Source organism: Gallinula chloropus (genome assembly GCF_964237585.1).
Source record: "Gallinula chloropus genome assembly, chromosome: 21".
Taxonomy (NCBI): Eukaryota; Metazoa; Chordata; class Aves; order Gruiformes; family Rallidae; genus Gallinula; species Gallinula chloropus.
In genome coordinates, this window is record NC_140106.1 from 1,414,796 (window position 1) to 1,437,968 (window position 23,173).

A 23,173-nucleotide genomic window follows, 5' to 3' on the forward strand; every position below is an offset into this window, starting at 1 on the left:
GAATGAAGCTAGTATTAAGTGAGAATAACAAATAAAAATATGGACACAGCCAGTAGAATTGGGGAGTGTGTCTTTTGGTTTTACCATTACTATATCTTTTGCTTCTTATGGATAGGACTGGAGATAAAACCCAATTGTTCAAGGACCTTACGGACTTCCCTGTCATCAGAAAGAAAAAAGAGGAGATCTCGGATGTGCTTTCTAAAATCCAGTTGCATCTGGTAGACATTCGTAAACAGATCAAGAATCCTTCTGCCGAGTATGTTACAGTTTCTGGTCAAGAGGTAATATGGTGTCTATTATGGATGGCTGTTCCCTTGCTTGTCTAGAAAATAGCTTAAAAGCTAGGCTTAACTAGAACTCTCTTCATTTAGTATGGTACTTGATCAGGTCATTTGCCTCTATTTGCACAACTTCAAAAAACAGGTTTTTGACAGTGTCACTTTATTTAAGTCAATTTCTTTGGTGATTTAAATAATAAAACCACATTACTGCAGTCAAATTTGTTTCAGTAATGCTTTGCTTTTTTGTGTATTGAATTGAAAGTATCAGTGAGATACCACTGTTCAGCATTGCGCTGGAACTGAGAGTGGGAGACCTGGGGAAAACTCCACAGAAAGTTGGGAAAAGAAATTAGCTTGGCAACTGAATGAGGGTTGAGAGTAAAAGAGATGAATCAGTGAGGACAGTGTGGTATGAAGCTGGAAGCAGATCACCGTCCCACTGAGGACCTGGGACGCTGAGAAAGACCCAAGAGATGCAGCAGGGAGCAAATAGACAATGCTGAGAGGGGATGGGAGAAGGGATGAGTTAGAGTATCACTTGATAAAGACCTTGGGTGGATATTTCTTTTGCTCCTGAGGTTCAGAAGAACAAACATGTGGCAGGAGAGTTGGGGAGGATGTCAGCTAAGATGCTAAGTCCAAGAGGAAATGTGGAAGAGTGCATTTGGGTATTGCATGAGGAAGGAAAGAGCCAGGATCTGAAGGATTTCTCTGAAATACTGGCTTAAGAGTTGGATGATGACATGTGTGTGAAAGAGGGAAGAGTTGATGAAAGAGGAGAGTATCAAGAAAGTAGCCAGGTCTGAACTGGAGAGTTTCAGAAACCACCAGTTAACTATGCCTGTTTTAGAGGGGCCCCTTGTAGCAGCAGCCAGCTCAGAAACCATTGCAGGCAAAGAGCTCTATCTTGGGAAATTCATTAATGGAGCTGCACAAGTTAGAGCTATCTGTCATTTCATTACATCTGGTATGAGTGTATTGCAGACATCAAAAGACACAAAAGAGGAAGGGTTAGAGAAGAGGGTCAGTGAGGAAAGGGAATTGAAGGGGAGGAGCAAAGCACAGACACGAGTCTGAGTTAAGCTCAGCCTTCCTCAGAACTTGTGCTGTTGTAGCACTCCAGCACTCTGATAGATGTTGTGTTCAAGCACTTCTTTGCAACAGGACTGGTCAGAAGTAGGTTTATGGTTTGCTGGTTCTGGAAGAAAAAGAAGCTGCCAGGAAATCTGTTCTCTTTATCTTCCCCCTCTGAACACATTCAGAGAACAGACGTTCTGTCAGGGAGGCACTCAGATTCTTTGCTCCTGCATGTGTGCCCTCCAAACACACTCTTATGAATGCAGTCAGCCCACAGTTTATTAACTGAAATTTGTGAAGATCCACTTGACATACACCTTTTCAAAAAGATGAGGTTACATCCATATCTGTCTTATCTTTCATTTCCAGACCTCTAATGTAACTAATAGCATCACTAAACAGGACAGAAAGCTGTCCAGATAGTGATAGCATTGCTATTCTTTGCAGGCAGGATTTAGAGAGAAATTGCTACATTTGGGAAAAGTTTGCTTCCTGATAAGCAGTGCTTCAGGCCCAGTTTATTTAATACTGCACATATTTATATAATAGGCCTAAGAATTAAAGGGTAAAAAAGGAAATGTTTTTGTTGTTTTGAAGAAGATTGCAACCTCTCTACTTCTTTCTTGCTAGCCACACAAACACAGCAGGCAATTGAACTGGCTGTGTAACTGTTCTGAGTTCAGTTAGTCGTCTAGCATAGACACAAATATGGTCTTGTTTTCTGACTACTCTTCATGAACACGGCTTGCTTAATTGTTTTGAGCTAAAATTCAGGAAAAAAATGCAATACTAGCACATCAGCAACACTACTAGTAGCAGCAGCAGTGGATTCATTTTCATATCTTTGTCTTGTGTATTATGCAACTTCAGGGTTTCAGAGGTACCGATTATTTTCAAGGTGTTTTAGGTAAATTAAGAACTAGTGTAGTCTGTCCGTTCTGGAGTGTGCTCATGTTAGGGTTATTCTTCTTGTTTGTAGTCTAAGGTGATTGCTGGGTATTCTGGTGAGGTGTGGAAGGTTTTATCTAAATCATACTAACTGTAATGTAAGAGCTTTGTCAGATGAGTCTTGGGCATTTCTGTAAAGGTGATCAGATACTGGGCTAATCTAATCTCTGCTGGAAATTAACTTTCCATCTGTGTTTTTTATTCTTTGACGTCTAGAACCTCAGGCTGGTGTTATAAAAATAACGGACATGAATTGTATAAAATACTGCAGGAAAGACGTCATGTAAATTTCACTGTACTGAGCTTCTTGCCATTACTGCTGGTTTCCTCTGTTCTTTCCATTTCTGAACTCCAATTGATCCAAACGTGAAGGAAGGTACTGTACATGCAGTGCTAGCATTTGAGGTTTTGAGCTCTTGTCTGTGAAATACTGGAGGTAAATATGGCTCAATAGGAATCACTGATCCCTGGGCAGGAAAGCACATCTTACTCGTAAGGCTGAGGGACTTGGGACTCTTTAGCCTAGGTGAGACTGAGGGAGGATCTTACCAGTCCTTTTAAATACTTGTAGGCTGGGTGTCAGGAGAACAGGGTCAGTCTTTTGACAGTGATGCCCTGCAACAGGACAGAGGCAATGGGTACAAAGTGAAATATAGGAAGTTCCAGCTAAACATGAGGAGGAACTTCTTTACTGTGGGGGTGGCAGAGCTCAGGGCCAGGGCTGCCTAGAGAGGTTGTGGAGTCTCCATCTCTGGAGACATTCAAAACCTGCCTGGACTGTGTCCTGTGCAACCTGCTCAAGGTGACCCTGCTCTGGCAGGGGGGTTGGACTAGATGATCTTCAAAGGCCCCTTCCAACCCCGATCATTATGTGATTCTGTGAAACAGCCTGAGTACAGCTTGTGTATAGTGTAGAGTCTGTGTCAATGCTGAATTCTCTGCGAGGCCCAGTCAGGATCAGGTAAGTCTTAACTAGCTTTAGTCTGGGTTTGGCTTGGTAAGAGGGAGGTGAGCAGAACATTTTAGTAGATGGAGGAGCAAAAGGGCAAAGATGAGGCAGGAACATGGCAGAGCAAAAGAACAGCTCAGGGTAGAAGTTGCTCTATTGGCAGCAAATGTACGTGATTACCCTCATTTTTAGGGAAGAAAGAACATTAGCTTCTGGTCTGCTCAGTCTCTTCAGGATGAGTATGGGTTTCGTCTGATGCTTGCAGATGTCTTGATTTCATTATGGTTATGCTTCTGTAGTCTTCTTAACTTCCCATGATGTGTAATATTATATTTCTGTTTGTTTAGTTTATGATAGAAGTCAAGAATTCCAATAAATCATCCGTTCCATCTGACTGGGTTATGGTTAGTAGGTATGTAAAATGTCTTTAAAGTTTGCTGTATTTTAATATATAAGGAAAAAAATATAGTATGGGCCATTTTGGTTTTACAGTTAATTAGATACACATTGTCACAGCTCCATGTGTGTTTGTGGTTTGGGGTTTCTTTAAACTAAAAGCAACCAATGAAAATGGTTACATTGATTTATTGCCATAGTAAGTTTTGCTTAAAACCAAACAAGACCAAGCTGAGAAACCGGAACTTTTAAAAGTGTTTATTTTTAAATAGTACTTAATGTTTCAAAGCAGATGTATTGGCATGAAAATGACGGTTTTGATTCAGTTGTGCCTGTAGATTGTAGATATACATTTTTCATAAAATTTTAGTTGTTCTTACTTTCTTCAGAAAGGTAAAAGTAGCTGTGCAAAATATCTCAGTATCTAAGACTTAGTGTATTAAAAATGTTTTAATTTTATTTGTTCATACAAACAAGCTTTGCTTGCTTTGTGACTTAGTGTTGTGTAAGCATGATTTTAGATAGTTTAGATACTTTTTCCAGTACATGAAACAGAGGTGAACTGGAAGATCATTTATTATTTAAACAGGTAGAATACCTTATGTTATGATGTGTACACAGAGCCATGTCTCATCAGAAGTAGGCATAATCAAGGTGAACTCTGAATCGATGTTCTATTCACTGATGCAAGAATTCGATATTGAAGTGCACAGAGTAGACAGAATTAAGGCGATGAAGGAAAAATACAGCTCTTCTGGATATTGTAAAAGAATGCCTGGGAATGCCAACATGAGTCCTTAATGGAAATACATAAATAAAGAGCAAGTGCCTTAAATGGAAACTAGTATCCATGCAATACAGTCTGTATTTACTAAGTTTATTCCAGGTTTATTGTGAAGTTTCAGCTTTAAAGTAGAAATTTTTTTGTTGGAGGTTGTTGTAGATGCAGCCAGTCAAAGAAAAATCATCTTTGTGAAGCCTGTTGCTGAAGAGAATTTTGTGAGATATATAAGCTTCAGTGATACATAATACATTGTGAAAAATGCAGCCTTCAGAATGGGCAGCAGTACAGTAGCCAATCACTTTATTCACAGTGAAGATCACTGGTATCAATAGAGTTTGGTACCACAGTAAAAGAACTGGCTTTTTTACCGTGCATTTTCAAGGCTCAGAGTGAGTTAGAAAACTAGTCCAATTTTGCATGTAGATGGTGTAACTGATTGCTTAGTAACCTTGATTTCCTATTTGGCTTCTCTCTGCTTTCCAGCACAAAAGCTGTCAGCCGTTTCCACTCGCCGTTTGTTATAGAAAATGACAAACATCTGCATCAGCTCCGGGAGCAGCTAGTCCTTGACTGCAACGCTGAATGGCTGAACTTCTTAGAGTGAGTTGACAAAATAGACTCATTTTTTATTATTTTATTTATTGCTGTAAGAACAGAAGAAGAAAGAGTTTTATCTTAACAAAAAAAAAACAACCAAAGGAAAAAACGCAGCTGATAACTCAGTTATGCTGCCCATGGTAAAATACTGTTCTTCAACATAAAGCATTTGAAAGCGAGACCTTTACACACTAAGTCCTGAAGGCAGCAGTGATGTCTCTAGATTTTAAAATTCTGATGACAGCACACTATTAAATATATACAGTGGCTCTCAAAATTTGAAAATGGAGTGAAACTGAATCTAGTACAGTGTAACTGAGAGGAGAATAGAATTTATTATACAACAATTGCAGTGTTACAGTTTTTCAGTTAGGAATGTTCAGGGTGTTTGGGCAGTTGCTTGTGTGAGTGTGATTCTCCCTACCCCTGTATGGAAAGCGGCCTGGTGAGCACTTCTGCTAGCTCCTTCAGCACCCTGGGATGGATCCCATCTGGCCCCATAGACCTGTGTATGTTAAGTTTAAAATCTATTTCTCAAACTTCTGAACACCTTTAATTTTCAGGTGTCAGGTTATAAATCACTGCTTTACTTCCAGGAATTACTAGCACACTGAAATTATCCCTCAATTCTTGCAATAATAATTAACTCACTTGTGCTTTTTTCCATACCACAAAAACTTCCTTCTGAAATTGCCTCACTGGATGTAACTGATGCCAAGTTTTGCCTCTTGGTAGGAACCCAGAGGTTCTGTAAACTTTATTAGAAACTGAAATTCCAATTCACTCTTCCAGATGTATTGCCTTTGCAATACCATAAAAATAGTTACATTATTTTTTTGGTTACTATATTAGCCATATAAGTTTTAGTAGACCTTTCTTTACTTAGATCTGCTGCTTTTCATGTTCACTTTGATGATTTCAATAGTGTCATATGATAGCAGCGTACAGCAAGGAAAGATGTGTAGAGAGGGATCTTCCCCAGCCCTCCATTTATTTATTTATTCATTTTTGCTCCCTTACTTGCTTTATATTCCCCAATTGTATCTTTGAGGCTAGGAGTGGAGAGAAATAAATTCTACAGTACTAAAAGAATGAACTCTGCTTTCTCCTGGTAATGTTATTGTTGTACTAGGGGCATCGGTACCATAAATGGAAGGTGAATTCTTGAATTTTCTATTGTACTTACCATATTTTATTGATATTGTAGACAAATCCTGTATTCAGGCACTTCAGGGTTTGAGGGGTTTTTTTATTGTTTGGAGGGGGGGTAATTTGACTGTAACTTACAGCTGAAGTGAATTGGCAGTTGCGATTCAGCTGCCACTGTGATAAGCAGTGGCATTTTCAGAGACCTTATTTAGGCAGCAGGGATCAACTGTGGACCCTTTATATGCTATTAAATGAGTTTCATTTTGCCGCCTTTTTGTGCTTAAAAATAATGCCCTGTTACAAGGGAAGCACGAAGTCTGCTGTGAGCAAGATTGTGTCCTCATACTGTAAGTTAATACACTGCTGGGAGATTGGAATTCAGAGTAATTTAGAGACTGTAGAGAGCTCTGTGAGAAGCATGCACGAGGTGTATTTTGACAGCACATTCCTATCTGTATGAAATGATTTTTTTTTTTCCTCTTTTCTTCCTCCTGTTATTTTCCCCTGTTTTGGTGTAGCCATTTCAGTGAACATTATCACCCCGTGTCTAAAGCAATGGGTCACCTAGCAACTATCGACTGTCTGTTCTCATTGGCTCAGGTGGCTAAACAAGGAGACTACTGCAGGTAATAAATGTTTAATTTTTATGTAAGATTTTATATGGAATTATGAGAGAGCTTTTGAAATACATTTGATTTTAATATGTGTACCGTGATAAAATGCATTATTGAAATTGTTTGCAGTAGTTTCGACTTGATCTGATTTTGCAAAGCGGCACTTCTGGGCTTCATTCAAGTCTGTAAACACTGCGGTTTAAATTTGACATCTCATGTTTGTCTGGTTTTCAAACTGTGTGTGGTTGGTAGATGATATCTCACAAACATAAATATATGTCGGACTTTGCATGGAAATTTTTTTCCTCCTATTTCTTTTCTCCTCATCAAAGTCTGACTTTATAGTGTAGAATACCTAAGATTGTAAGGTGTATGAGGTATGTTTCAAAGATGTATTTCAGGTAAATAATAGGTAATTAGAGCCAGCTTCCAGAGCAGGGATGGTGCCTTACCTAGGAATGTGTGTTAAATCTGATGAGCTGTGCCCTTCCCTCTGTGCAAGACCCACACGTGCACACCAGGCACCACAGCCTGCTGCATTCTGCCATGAGGAAGCATGAACCCTTAAGGCTTTCTGCCTCAGAGATTGGTCCAGAGCTGGCTCCTGAGTGTGTACAATCTGCAACTTGGGTCTTCCTCCCCCTCACAAACCCACATCCCTTGCACCTACACAGAGATAGTCAGTCTTATTGGTGTGTTTTCTTCTGTATCACGAGGTCTGTGTCCCCAGAGAGACTCGACGCTCGCTGAACCACTGCTTCAGCTTGCTGAGTGCTGTCCTAGAGATTGGCATTTACTGTTTCTGAGGCTTACTGTGAACACCCTGGTGAGGGCTATCTGTTTCCAGTCCTCAGCCATTCCTTCTTCCATACAGTCCACATACTCTTTTTTTGAAAAGTGCTGTGTGGTTTTTAAATGTCCTTGTGGGGCTACATTGCAAGTAATTGGGCAATTGCTTATGTATAACCATATGAATTGGTAACATTTGTGACCCGTGGAAATAACAGCAAATCATGTATTAAATGTGTGTGGAGAAAGGGAAATCCACTTAGATATCCTTCTGCATTTATACAGCATTAAAGACAGTATTGATCACTTCTGGATTCTTGATCATGCCTGCTGCTAATCAAAATCTCTTTAAAAGTAATTGCTCGTTTATTTCTGTGTACTGAGATGAGAAAACAAACTGAAATTTTATTAATTCACTGTGCAGTGTTTAAATAATTCACTGAATTTTAAAGAGTGGCTTAGAGCTTATAAACTGGCAGGAAGGAGACTTCTCAGTGAAACTTCAGCTGCAGGGAAGGTGTCAATAATTAATTTTGGAGGACTACTGAAGGAAAGACGGGACATCCATAGTAACCAACTCGAGTATTTCGGGAGAATGTTTTTTTGATTGAGGATTGTTTCATATCATCCTACCTGAGGCAGGTAAACAAGTTGTGAGGTTGGGAGCACTGGTGCTCCACATGGTTGTTGGAGAGTAGTAAGCATATCTTGGAGTTTCAACCTGTCTCTGGAACCCTGCTTTGGGAGACTCAACCCTGACATGGAAAATGGAAGGCATTGGGCTCCCAGGACACAAAGTTAGATGCCTAACTGGTGTAGGTAGCCCAGAGATCATCATCTGAAGTTGGAGTATCCATTCTGCAAGCAGTGAGTTTGTTTAAGGAGCACCATTGAAAAGATGCATGAATAAAGGACGTTCTACATTCCAGAGCAATTTCCACCCCCGTCCCCCAGTTCTCTCTTACTGCATGACATGTGATTGTCTAACTGGGACAGGGAAGAACTTTTAAATGACTGTGGCTGAGGGCCTGCCTCTGCAAGCCCCATTGTGTGAAACCAGAATAGGCAGAGTCAGCAAGGCTCATGGCATCTGAAACTCACATCATATTTCACAGTTACGTGTATGGAGGCTTGAGCAGTCAGGATAAAGACAATTATGCCCAAAGTAGAGGGCAGAATTATAAAATGGCAAATGGATCATTCAGCTGTTATGCCTCTCTTCTGAATGCAAAGTGGAGAAATCCAGAAGGAAGTGCTTCTAGGGATGTTCTCCCTTTTAGGACTATCATATTACAGCTCCAAACAGCTTACCAGTTCATCAAATGGAGGGTGACATTTCCTTTCTTTATCCCAAAGGCCTAAGACTCTGTCCATATTGGTTTAATCTCAGCTATTCAACTGCTGGAAATATCTTCGTGCTAAAAAGAAACCAACCCACACCATTCTTAACTTGCACCTCTTTCTCCAGTGCATTGTGCTCCTAATATGTCATTTATTTTATCTCCATGTTCTTTTCAAATTGCATCATCATTCTTCCACTCAGGAAAAATCACGCTCCTCGCGTCTTTTCTTCCCTCCCCTCTAAAGTCCATCCAAAGTGTTAGTTAATTTCCAGTAAAAAAAAGAGGTGTCTTTATTCCAGTATTACTCTTTTACTCAGCTGTCGTCACTTTCCTAAATTACTGCTCTTATTTCAGAGTGATTATACTTCTTGTGTAACAAAATGTTGCTGAGACATGACACCACCTTTACCTCTCCATTGAATGCTGCACTTCAGTTTGCAATGAAAAAGTAAATTTAAGTTGCAAGAGAACAAAAGGAAATCACAGTCATAATTTAGTGGAACATGCTTCTTTTGCATTTTTCTCTCTGTGAAGAGCACACAGCTCTTGGAGGTAGAACTTTGTTGATGTGAAGATGTATAACGTGGAATTACACATGTATGACTAGACACATAGATAAATTTGTAGCTAAGGTGGAAGCATTAAAGGCAAAACTTTTTACACGGTTTGGAGATGAGGGAAGAAAGTAAGTAGTATTGATCTGGTTTGCATACTAATCTCTGAAAAGGTACTGTCATTTCAGTATGTCAACTGAAATAGTAAGCTCTTTCTATAGACTGTTATGGTTTGATGACTCATCTGTTTGGGAGTTGCTGTCACATGATGAGAGCTGCTAATGTTTATAGGAGAGTTACAGCTCTGTCATACTGTACTCTTTGATTTATATCATTTAATGTGTTATCAGTCATAATATACAAAGTTGGACAATTATTTTTCCACTCCCCACACTAGTTGGGGTTTAATGCAGTAGCAGGTTGGACTAGTTCAGCAAGATCATTCTGAGAGTATGAAATGTGTCTGCAAAAGGTGGCACTTGCAGAAGCCACTGTAGTGGTGGGAAGAAAGCAGTCCCCTCCAGTCTGCGTATTTTTGCTACTGCTTGTTCATTTTGTAGTTCCTAGTATTCCTTTAGAATACAACTAAACAAAGGAAAACATTCCCCAGGTAGTGGAAAAATGAAGAATTCTAAAATTTTGTTACCCAATCTGCTAATACTTTTTTATCACTGAATGAAACCAGGGAAGTCCTTAGAAATATTTGACAGCATTAATTAATTTTTGTCATTTCTATTTTTTTCCTACCCTTCTTCAGGCTTTAGCTGCAGTACTTCTAAGTAATCAGTTACAATGAATGTTGAAATTAATGTCTCTTCCTTTCTGCAGACCAACTGTGCAAGATAATCGTCGAGAAATAATTATAAAGAATGGGAGGCACCCTGTGATTGATGTGCTACTGGGAGAACAGGATCAGTATGTTCCAAATACCACTAACCTTTCAGTAAGTACTGAGAAATGGTTTGAGCTTCAGCATCATCCAAGGGGGGGAATTTGGCATCTGCATCCTGGCCACGAAGTTAAAATAAATAATTTAATCATACAGCTTTCTGCTTGGTTACATTTCAGAGAGAGATGGCTAGATGTGATCACATCTGTTGTGTCCTTTTTCTGCTCTCTAGCAGCCAGACACTCTCTTGACAACGTTGTTCGCTTTTCACGGCATTAAGAAAGATCACAGGATCACAGGGTTGCAAAAGACCTTTGAAGATCATCAAGTCCAACCAATCCCTTCCTAAGCTAAAACAGATGGTCTCAAAACTAGGAAAATAAAAGTTTAAAGTGGCTCTTTTTGAAAAGCAAATTAATAATTCCAGGGGTTTTACCAGTGTTATCAGAAGAAGTCTACATTTTGTCATAACTTTATGTGAGATTAGTGGAACTTTTTAATGTTCAAATGCACAACAAATGTTTCCATGTCTTACAGGCTCACTTTCCAAGACAGTTCTAAGATAGCTCAGATCATTTTTGGTGGTATTACTTTACTATGTGTTTTCCTTTCTTTCTGGAGGTATTGATTTCATGCAGCCTTTTTTAATCTGACAGAGCAGATTTGGAGCTCTGACTCTTGACTGTGTAGTGGCAAGTCCATTCTTTGTAGATTGCACACTGGTTGGAAGAAGCCTTTCATATTAACATATGCTAAAGATCCCCCATGCTTAGCTTGCAGGCAGTGTGTTGCCCCTAAGTCTCCTTCTGGCTGTTGTTTTCTGCAATAGAGAGTGATGTTGAGAAGTAGTAAGACTCTTGCTTGTTATTGTTGCCAAGTCGTCAAAGAAAGTGGGTAGGTTATTTCCTGACATTTTCTATGCAACATTACCTAAATTGCATGACCTACATTACCTAAAATTGCTATAAATACACAATTACCACAGGTAGGAAGTATTGTCATAGTTTACTTCACTTCATCTGTTTCTGATAAACATCTTTTATTTTGTTTCCTCCTTTTTTTTTCATCAAAACCTAAATTTGTTTTTTTAAGTGGCATGCCCTTTTGGCGTTTTTTTATTAAATATTTACCTTTCTGAACCTTTTTTTAAATACTGTGTTTCTGTTCTTCATACAAAAAATGCACTGAACTGTGTATACGTAACTGCTTTTTCATACAGTTGATATATAAAAGGTATGTCAGTGTGGAGCATGGGCTGTGATAAATACCATTCAAATGTGTATGTATTTCTCTGGAGATATTTTTAAACCATGTTCTATACTGAACAATGATACAGATATTGTGCAATACATCAGGGAATGTTTTCAAAATTATTTGTCAACTCCAAACAAACGACAGATGGCATTGACAGAAAACTCATCGTTTCATTCAGTAATCATCATGCACTTTCCCCTGTTAGCCCCATTCTTATGTTGGCTTTCTAAATACTGAATATTACAAAATCAACTGATCGTGGTGGAATCGTTTTTGCCTCTACTGTTAGAGTTCTGTCTTTTTTGAGAGAGGTAGGTGGGAACCCAGTTTATTAAAACGTGTCTGGTTTTAAGCTGATGTATTTGAATCAACAGTAAAATGCAATTGCTGTCATGTTTTCAGCTGAAATGTTGTCAAATAACTAACTTTAGGAAAAGCTTTCTTGCAGTGCCCTGAAATAAACATCTTATTTTTCAGTTCTCTCTCTCTCATCCAAATATTCATGGAAATTCTAACTTCATCCATAAATTCCACTAAGATGTTAGCTTATGGTTCTGTGCAATTATAAGGGCAGATGGGCTCTCTGGTCTGATGTTACAGCATATGTTCTTTCTGAAAGCTGGCTTTGCAAGCCAGCCACCAGTGTCAGAACATGGCTGGAGGGACCCCAGAGGGATACCAAACACATGGAAGAAATTTGTGGGTTCTAACAGATTAACTCATCCTGGATTTAAGTATCTGTAATTCTGTTGTGTTGAGCCAAATGGTGGTCCTGATGAAGTTTCAGTTGCTGTATTGAAACTCCACCTCAGAGACTAGAATGTTGTGAGTTTTGTTCTCATGTAGTCATATGCATGTTATTACTTCCATTCTTTATTCCTGATAATGACATTTCTTGGGTTTTGACTTTATTGTGACTTCCTTATGGACAGGGTTGTTTTTTTTTTCCCAGCAAAAGCTAAACAGTTTTCTGCATTGACCTAAGACTGATTCCATCCATCTTTTCTATGATGTGGATTATGACATGTGACATACAAATCTTATTTGCCTCCCTCTTAACAAAATGAAATCCCTGTAAAGATAATCATGTTTATTCCTCAGAGATATGTTGTTGTCATCACAGTGCCTGGTCAGTTCCAACTTCCCTAAGTAGTGTGTCTGATGTTCATTATGCTTGTCCTGTCTGACATGCCCCGCCTGTGGAGCAGTGAAAGATGCTGACTTTTGGTTAGTTCATCAGTTGTTGGGTTTCATTGTATGTATGTAGTAGAAAGTAAAAACTCTAGTTATTCAACAGCCTTGCATAATCTAATTTCCTAGTTTTGATGCAGGCTGTGATAAGGCTTTATAGACTCATTGATGAGTTTTAATTTTCTATTAGCAACTGTCTTCCACCAGAAGATGACAGTTTTATTCTGGAGCCATAGACCTACAGCAGTACTGTAGGGACTTTTACAGCTGAGACAAGCTCTTGCATCTGATTCATTTTTCTGTAAGATTTCAGTGGTTGGATGCACCAGTCAATCAGAGATTGGATACAATCTGCTCACAACATCTGTGTTGCAGTCAAGTATTGCCAAACTCAAAAATGTCTTGATTTCTTCTTGTAGCCCTTCTGTTTGAATGTGTGTGTGTTGTACCAAGGCAAGCAGTTATGAAGGGGTCTAGGTCTGATCTTTGGCTGCCAGATTTCCCCCCCATTTGGCAATGAGAACTCCTTAACTGGAGCAGAATCCAAATTAGGACAGCACTGGCTGTGCTGAAAGCTGGTGAAGTTCCCCCTTCAAATGAAATTGTACAGATGCTTCATGGATTCTCTTGGTTCCTTGATGGACCAAGAAGGTTCTCCTCACTTTGTTTTGCTCAAGAGTAATGAAAGATGATAGTGATGCTCCTCTCTTATGAGCCTGGAGAGGACTTAGGAAGATTTTTGATACGTGGCATCATAAACTCTTGAAAACTGAATGCTGTGAAGGAAGCTTTTTCAACTACAGACTGTGTCCTGAGGGCTTGTCCTTTATCCCTGTAGGCACACACACTCAGCAGCCTTTCTTAGAACAGCACCATGTGCAGGACAATATGTTTCACCAATGTTTTATGTTTCCAGGGAGATGGTGAAAGGGTCATGATAATAACTGGACCCAACATGGGAGGAAAGAGTTCATATATAAAGCAAGTTGCATTGATCACAGTCATGGCACAGGTTGGTTCTGATGTTCCCGCAGAGGACTCGACGATTGGTATTGTGGATGGTATTTTTACCAGGTAATCTTTCAAACTTTGCTGTATGTTTATGAAAATGTTACTGTGGTGGGGCATGTGTGTGCACATCCAAGTATAATTTAATGTTTCACTTAGAGCTTTAGAATTTATATTTGATGTTTCCCTTTTTCATTTTAAACACGTGCATTGGTTGTTGGGTTTTGGTTCTGATTTCCTGCTAAGCTGTGGTACTTGTTTTGGAGTCTTTGAATCTCTAAAGGATAAAAATGTTCATGTGTCTCTCTTGATTAAGATGCAGGTATTGAACATCATGTGTCTGAATGGACACCTCAGCCAAATTTATTCTGCCAGGTGATAGCCAAATGATGTTTCCCCTAAAATGAATACTGTCACCTCTAAAAATCAGATCGGTTTCTGCAGGGCAGCACAGTTGTACATACAGTATTTGACACTGAGAATTTTGGGGTTTTGTCCTTTCTGTACTATCAGTCTTGAACACACTTCAGGTATTTTAAAAAAATTCATAATGGCAGTTCATTTCACTTAACATGTCTCATTTTCAGGACAGTGCTGAGTAATTTTTGAAGTCAAAACTTCCCTATTTTACTGTCTAATGTTTGCCAAGGATCATCCAGCTGGTTTTCCCCCCTTTTTTTTAGTCTGTTTTTGTAATCAGCAGAAGTTCTGTGTTACTGGTGGTACTGGAGATGGAAACTTATTTGTGGTTTTAAGTTTCACAACAATTATAGATCTGTAGTAGGATTATTTTTTCTGAAATTCTAGTTCTGTGATGGCAGAGTGCATTTCTTAATTTTACAAGGAATCTACATACTGGTCATTTGGGATTGCTTCATCATATAATGATGATATGTTCTTAGGCCTCACTGTGTCATGACAAAAATGAATGCAGTTGTGTTTTGATGCACTTTGGTGCTAAGCAGGTGAATAAATTAGAAAACAATTTCTGTTATCTTTATAAAATTAATTGGAGCTGAAAATTCAAAATGGTTACCTTTTTCCCTGTCCTGCGTTGAAAGTAATTGACTGGTTGATTGGATGAGCTTTTCTCAAGGGAATATAGGACACACAAGATCTGAATTACTTTACAGAAAAAAATTACAACATTATTAACAATTTGAACATTATTTTTGTTTTCCTTTGTAAGTGAACAGAGTACTTCTCTTGTGTTCACACTGACAATTTCTAACCATACTTGCAAAAGTCTGTTACTCTTAAGCTTAATCTCCCCTTTTCTCTATTTTGATTTGGCTGTAATTGCTTATTTTTGCAGAAAAATTAAGAAATGTGACAGAGTCACTGGGCATGCCATTTCATTTTGTACCTTCTAGAAAGAGAATAAATTGGTTCTTATCCTCTACAGTACCTTGAAATGTATGTACCTGAGTTCCACCTGTTCTGCACTGCATTTCTCTGATTCTACTTGGCTTTTCTCTACATTATTGATATTGTTCAGATCTGTTCTGATAATGTAGTGTGGTTGAAGATAGAATTTATTCTTTCAGGTTTCAAGCCAAGCAGACACAGAGCATGTTACTTACTGACTGAGGTTTCAGACCATTAATTTGGAGCCCAGACAAATTCTAACACAGGGGATTGATTGATTTATTTTTTTCCCTTGTCTAAATTAGCTTTGGAAGCTCAGCTAGATATGCCATTCTTCATTTAATGTGAAATGTGTCAAACACCAGATGAATATAGTAAAGAATTACTTAAAGTCTTGTCATTGTGCTGGCAATTAAGAGTAAGCTAATTGGCTCAATATTAATCAAGAAGAAATTGAACATACACTGAGATAGGAAGAGTCATGCATTAGTTAAAAGGTTAACAGGAAGGATAAAAAAATAGAAAAGAAGCTGAGCTTATGTAATGCATTCCTTCAGAAATCCAGGGTGGTCACTTCAGTTTGTAAAAGACTGTAAGTGGATCTGCTTGTCTGCATCTCTTTAAACTTCTCTCTTCTGTAGAGTGTATTTTGAGGGAATTGATTGTACTGGTGGGACAGGCATTAACTGTGGTGTTCTTACAGGATCTTGACCCAGTTGTAGCTTTTCTTTCAGTAAAAATGCTTAAAATACTTGGATCATTTTGCTTCAGCCTATGGAGTGTAGCCCTTCCTTGCTGTACATATCCAAGTGATCATCATCCATGCTGATGATTGTAGGTCAGTTGTCAGTGCTCTTTTCTCTTCTGCTGTGTTGGATTGTCAGTAGCCACAGAGTGGTCTTTTGTCCCCAGTCTGGGCATGCCTACTTCCTGCTTTGTCCACATCTTCTCCAAATCGTGAACTTTGCTCTCTGCCATGAGAAAAGGAGAAACTGAGCAGATTCTGCAACTCAGAGGGAAAACGTGTGCAGAGACTGTCCAGAAAGTTGGTACCTCTGTTTTGGTTAGTTTGAGAGTTTGGGGTAGGGTTTTTTGGGGGGTTTTTCAGTGTTCTGGGAAGGCCTTAAAGTATGTAAGTCTAGGTTAACGTGGTGTTACACTCATAGTATTTCTTAGCCCTAGGAAGTAATTGATGAGTAGTTTTTAATGCCTGGTTGGAAGAGAAAACCAATAAATTCAGCTACCATGCAAAATGTCTTACATTGTTTCTTTAGTGCTCTCACTGAACAGACATGTATAAAGCCTTAGAAAAAGTTCTCTGCTTTTGCCAAGAACTCTGCTCTAGTAGGGAATGAGCTTGAAATTATTAGATTTTTCTCTTGACTTGCCCCCAGTTTTGGTTTGGCTTTTTTAGTTGTTTTCTTCTTCTGTGTTTTGTTGTCAGAAGGGCACATCTATGCTGACCTCCTTTTTGCACTGCCACACCAGACCACATACATGTCTTTCTGGAGAATGAGATTTTTTTTGTTGTTGTTGATGATTTTGGTATCTTTTTAATCTTTAAAAAACATTGCATGGGAAGATGTCAGTTTCCAAGTTCTTTTCATCACTGCCATGGTGTGTTGTTTTCTAGCACCCCTGCTGTGAGGGATGCTTTACAGGCTGACTCTGAGGAGTTCTGTGCATAAGGAGCACCAACAGTTCTGCTGCTTGCTAAATTTTTTGAGATACTGGTGCTTTATATTGCAGACTCTTTTGTTTGTAGACTGCATCTTTGAAGTGTGAATTTATATAGATTTAAGAGATTAACATTCATGTCAGATTTGTTCATGTGTTGTAAGTAGGGTTTCCATGGAAATGGAGAGGTTGCTACTATGGTTATTCCTTTGGATCTGCCTAGTATTTATGTATGATAGCTTCTCTAAACTGGCTTTAAATACAGCATTATATTAAACATTTTTAAAGATGCAAAAGGAATTATATTGGTTACAGGTACGGTGAAAATAAAAGTGATTAATCTTCATTACTGGGTGTATACACACAGTAGAGTGCTAAGGCTACTCTGAACATTTCACAGTAGTGTTGAGCATTCCATCCTAAAGAGGTATAATAGGAGAAAATCTTCTACTGCAAAATGTCCCTAAGCCCAGATGATATGCTGTTACAAGTCTGTGAATTGAAAATTTGGAGGGGTGGGGGTGAAAAGTATTCAGCTCGTGTTATTCACGTGAGTATCTTGAGTGCTCTGATGGACTCTCCCAAATCTCACCATGTTTTATGCTTAAAAATAGCCTTAAGTGTTTCCATTGATAGGATTTTGTTCCTAAACCTGAGAAGAGGGTGATAGTGGTTGTTAGTAAGCAAAAAGTTTGCATTACTGTTTGGTGGTCCGAGCTTCATAACATCAGACTAAAAAAAACACTGAAATATTCTTCATATTGCTGTATTTCAAGCTGTGTTTAGCGTAGTTTTGGAAAGATCAGTGCTCAATTTCTATTGACTTTCAGTGTGATTTGAGTCCTTAGTTCTCTGATGGTTGAAAATTCCTAATCAGGTTTCTCCGTTCAGTAAATGGGTTGAATTTCTGCTTCAAATTTGAACATTCCATTTGTTCTTCTACTACAGTTATTCAAACATGGGAATGAACATGTTTGTGTTTGTGTAGAAAGACAAAGCAAGTGTGGAGATGTACATATGGAGGAACTAAGGAGAGAAATTCTGTTGACCTAATCATGTGGTCAGAAGAGATGATGTTTAGCTGCTGAAGAAATCTGACCTTTAAAAGAGGTCTCACTTAATTACTAATGCAGTTTCTTAGAGCTAGAAAAGTACCTGTAAGTCACCAGGAGCTTTTCATGAGGGTCAATTTTCAAAATGGAGAATAAGAATGCTAGAACAACTTCAAGGTAAAATGTGTTCAAATAAACAAGGGAATTAATAATTCAAATTACTGAGTGCCTTGTATTCAAGATTCTGACTCAATTTATTAAATCACAAGCTGCCATTAGAAAGAATACTGTGAAAGAGGCCAACTCCTACCAACTCTAGATGATGGTGAAGGGACAAGGAAGAATTTCCTTCCTAGAGCGCCCACCTGCCTGGCTCTCCCTGTGTGCTGAATTAAAAGCAGTTTCACTTCTATTCAGTGATCAGATGCACAGTCACACTTTGGGGACATGCATCTTCCAAGGACATTTAACACCATCAGTCAAATGGGGCTTACTGTTGAAGGTGCAGCTTCAGTTGACTGAGCTAATACATTGCGTTGTGCTTCAGTTTGGAAATTGCCTCTTGCAGGTTACGTGCCACATGCTTAAACCTTGCAGGAATAAATAGAAGCATCAGTAAGATCCATGTAGATTATCCTTTTGTGCACTTTGTCTCTTCTGAAAGTTATCCTGCTGTCTACTGATTCTCAGCATGTCTTTCATCTTCATGATAGCAAAGAAATAGAGAGTTTGAGTTGTCTATGGAGGTGTATTAAGAAGAGAGAGAGGTGGTGGAGGTTGGCAGTACAGGTTAGTGAGTGATAGTGGTGGGTTGCCTGGGTAAGCAGCAGTTTAATGCTTTTGCTTTATGTAAGACATGCAGTTGCCTGCACTTCCAGGCAGTGGTCTTGGTAGAGGCTCTGTGCATTGCGTGATCTGTATGAAGGTTTACAGAACTTTGTCCTACATTTTATCCTTGTAACAGATGATTTCAATGTATTTTTAACATGGAGGGCACTCCTTATTGCTAAATCTATAGCTGGGAGATACTCAGCTCAAATTCCCCTGTGTATCTGAAAATGCTGTGAAAACAGATGGTAGTTGTTCACCTCAGCTGGGGAGGAATGGTTTTGTTCTTCTGGCTTGTACTGAGTGTCTGTATACAGGGTCTTTCTTATAGACAAGGCCACAGTGGAATCCTGAATCCGTTCTTGGGCTTCAGTGACATAGCTGTGTCACTGGCTTGTCTGTCTGTCTTTGTGTAATGATTTTGAACATGTGTAATAGTTGCTCATTCAACTACAACTGGAGTGCAAAGATCTTCAGGCAGCTGATCTTTAACACGTCTGTTTGGCATAACAAAGTTGCAGAGCCATATAAATGAGGCCCTCTGACTTTGAGCTGTTGCCATCATACAGGAACTTGATGCTTCTGATCGATGCAGCAGAAGCTGTTTCCTGCTGAGGTACTTGTGTGTGTCCCTGGCTTGCACACAGCCTACTTGTGTTTGCAGCTATGGAAACCAAGGGAAAGCATCAGGTTCAGGCTGAGCTTCTGAAAGGTGACTTTGAAGGCAGTCTTCAAACCTCTGCTCAGAGACCTACCTCATTGTCCTTCACACACAGGACACATTTGTGGTCTTTGCTTTCATAAGGAGAGAGGGGAGGCAGAGGAAAGGAAAGGATGTTTTTCTATATTGGTTGAGAACTGCCAGCCTCATTCAATACTGAAATAATGAGGCAAATTCATCCTCCTGGCTGCTGGCCTTAGTTGGGTCGTTTATTTCAAGTCCAGCATCCAAGATCCAGTTCCAGCCACATACCTCGGCCAGGAGTGGTGGTTCTGAGTTGATCAGGGGGTTGGTAAAGGGAAGGAGTTTTGATTGCTACAAGGAACAACAGTGCTATTGAGATTTGCCAACTGAAGATCAACTCCTGCTATTGGAAACTGCATTTCAGGCCCAACCCATGGTAAGCATCAGCTATGTCCTCACAGCTGTTAGATGTGGTGACAGAGTTCAGGGGCCTCTCTCACCTCATTGATCTTTTTCGAGTCTAAGAAATCATCTCTGAACAGGCAGGCTTTGCCCTTGAGAAGACATCCCAGGTGGCTGCATTGCTTGCTTTGCCATTGCAGTGTCATTGAGCAAGACACAGCCAGTCAGTCACAGACCAGCACATCACTCCAGCCTGGATTTCTTATTCCAGTTGAGCCTTCTTGTGGTAGAGTGGCACTCTGTTTTAGAGGCATCCTAGTAGTTCCCACCTTCTTTCTCATCTATGAAAGAGAACAGGTGTAAGGAAACAAAGCTCTTTTTGTGTTCTCAGCTCTTTGAACAAAGTGACCGTGCATGTTTTCAGTCCTCTTCACAAGTCAGTCAGTCAGCTTCCATTGTGTGTTCCAGAGTGAAGAAGAAATGGCATTATTTGTATGTATGCCTGGCTTCACGTGGTGACGCTGATGAGATGAAGTCTCTCTTTGTTAGTAGGAAGCTGCTTTAGAGGCCAAGACATTTCATCACCAAGTTCCTCAATGCATCGTGCTGTTCTGCCAGCTGGTGGCTGTACTTCCCTTACTGCCTGTCATTGCTTGCTCTGCTACTGCTCTGGTAGCACCTTTAACTGGTCCTGAAATGCACAAAGCTGACATGTGGGCCATTACACTTTACCTGTGAACACTGCATGCTTGCATGGGTAGTGAGAGCTGATGTTAGATCTAAAAAAGCAACATCTCAATGCTTGCTGATGTGACTTATGTCCATCATCCTGTGAGCAGAAAGACCTTTGTCAGTCACGTGCAATGGGATTCATGAAGATGGAAGAAAGAGCACTTCTGTCATCCTGAAGTGACATTTCTTCTATGAGGTGCTACAGCCGTCATGGACTCTTCACCCATTTTATTTCTCAGCCTTGGGAGTTGGTGGCACAATGAGAATTTACTGGCCAGAGAGTAAGGGAAAGCTTCTGGCTGCACCTCTGTAGGCTCAAGCACAAATGCAGAATGTGTGGAGCTGTTGGCTTGTTCACATAATCCCTCCAAGGACTGCAGGTATCTCTGCTTCTGCAAGGTGTGTGAAGAGAAATCTTTTCCCATTGGTGTGCCCAGCTTTTGGGGATGAGAGGGTTGTTTTCCTTGTGCCAGAAAAATCTCACGTATTGTCAGTGGCATGATCATCAGCTGAAGCACACAAACATGAGATGCATAAGACTCAGGGGAGTGTAGATAATGTATTCTTTCTGTCAGGTCTTCTACTGTGCACAGCAGAGTGTGGCTATTCTCTGCCAAGGTGAGAAAACAAACTGGGATCAGCTTCTGACTGACACATTGTTCTCCCATGTAGGAGAAGTATGTTTATTCCACCTATAGTTGTATATTACAAGACAGAACTGTGACTAGTTGTAGTCATTTCTTACAGATGATACAAAGGACCTTTAGAAACAACTGAATTTGTTTTGAAGCCCTTAATCCTTACCTTGTCTAGAAGATGAGATGATACTCTGGAAAGAAATGCTGTTAAAGCTGAGAAGATGGTGTAGATATGAAGGATTTCTTCAAAGTAAGCTAAAAAACCCAGGAAAATTCAGCCCTTATAAATCCACATTTCTTAAAAGGCTGTCCATCAAACATGCCATAATGCTTTCTTCTCTGTGTTTTATTCTGTCTGTTCTCTAAGTTTTGGACTTTCAAAAAGGTTGGGTCTCACAATAGATAAATTTTGTATGTTACCTCCCTAAGTACTTGAACAGCTATTTAATTCTGACAACTTGACAAACTCATTCTACAGTTTTGTCATGAGTGTGTGGAGCTGAAAGAAACTATTAGACAAACCTCACCATTTTCACTCTAGACAAGCTTTTAAAAAAATCTATAAAATGTACATATTTATGGCATCATTACAGATCTAATTACAATTAAAAACTGTGATGCAAAGCAAATACTGTGCATAAAACCAGCAAACATTTGGGCAGTCAGTTTTAGATGTTTGCATTTGTTTTTTTCTTTGCTTCACTGGACTGTCACTGTCTCAATAATTTTACAGATATTTAAATGGGGATGATTTACTTTTACACAGGTTAAAATGTTTCAAGGCTTAAGATTACCTTTTATAAGAAATCTTGAAAAAATCAGAAAGCACAGGATGGAGTGGTATGTGAAGCAGGAAAAAGAGAACGTTTCTGTTTGAGTGGAAATTGAGTGGAAGATGTTTCCCAGGTGCCTTTCACAATAAATTGAAATCTGAGGTAAATCACTTAAGAATAAAAACAAAGTAGTGCTTGTAAATATTAATGGAAATGAATGTTCCATTGATGTAGCTGCTGGTGGCAAAAATTCTTCCCAGCTTTTTCGAACTACACAAATAATGTTGCCCTTAATTTCATTCCAGTTTTACCAGTTGGTCAGTTGGAGGGAGGTGCACAGGAGCAGAGGGAAGATTTTTGTATTTAAAATCATAAGTAACAAGCTCCATTTTTTCAGAGCTCCACTGCAGAGATGGTGCTATTCGGACAGCAGTAGGCAAAAAGAACAGTTTGTAACCAGGATGCAGCTTGTTAGATTTTTATGCATTGCTTGGCTCACAGATGAGCTGTATTTGGATAGAGATTGTCCAGGAACACGCTTGCTTGAAAGTGGGTTAGAAGTGTTCTTCATTAGAAATCTCTTCCTACAGAGTGATTTCACTAAACACGATGAAGAAATGGACATCATCCACCCAAAGCTGCTCTGTGTGTTTCATCTTGATTGCTGAGGGAGCAGCACACTGATGACATTTTAAAATGGTTAGCAGACCACAGGAGATTTGGGGGGCTTTGATGTCTTACATGTGCCTTTCCTATCTTCTTGTTAGTCTTTTATTCTCTGGATGGAGTATGGTGGTACTGTTTTTCACCCCTTGAGGGGGTCTGCATGAATTCTGTTTTGTAAGAAATCTTAACCAACATATCCTATAGTATATTCTATTATGCACTAGAGATTACATAATCATGACTTTTTTTTTTAAATCTATGGAAAAGCCTTTTCCTGCAATCACTACATCACTACCATTTACAGGTTTCTGTGTCTTTCTCAGAATTGTTGTGCTGCCCACAGCCTCCAGAATCAGTCAGAATCATTGGGCTGGACTGAGACAGGTTTTGAGCATTCACATATTTAGCATAATAAATTCTTGTCCTTTCTGGTCAACTCCTCAGTAATTTGCCAGAATAGCTTATAGTGTCTGGCATATCACATGCAGTCTTTATTGTTCTGAACTCAAAAGACTAGTTTCTAAAC

The 23,173-nt window shown here is 39.3% G+C and overlaps 2 protein-coding genes across 2 annotated transcripts in view; one reads left to right on the forward strand and one right to left on the reverse strand.

The window, feature by feature from the left end:
* LOC311199735 (tubulin polyglutamylase ttll6-like) overlaps positions 1–23,173 on the reverse strand; it is a gene marked incomplete at both ends in the record, with an annotated part of 274,802 nt that overhangs the window by 106,450 nt on the left and 145,179 nt on the right.
* LOC311199706 (DNA mismatch repair protein Msh3-like) overlaps positions 1–23,173 on the forward strand; it is a gene marked incomplete at both ends in the record, with an annotated part of 108,224 nt that overhangs the window by 27,723 nt on the left and 57,328 nt on the right. Inside the window, 6 exons of the mRNA XM_084273844.1 lie at positions 116–284; positions 3,606–3,670; positions 4,922–5,038; positions 6,703–6,810; positions 10,313–10,427; positions 13,735–13,892. Coding sequence (XP_084129970.1) covers positions 116–284; positions 3,606–3,670; positions 4,922–5,038; positions 6,703–6,810; positions 10,313–10,427; positions 13,735–13,892 — 732 coding nt within the window. The remainder of the gene's footprint in view (positions 1–115; positions 285–3,605; positions 3,671–4,921; positions 5,039–6,702; positions 6,811–10,312; positions 10,428–13,734; positions 13,893–23,173) is intronic.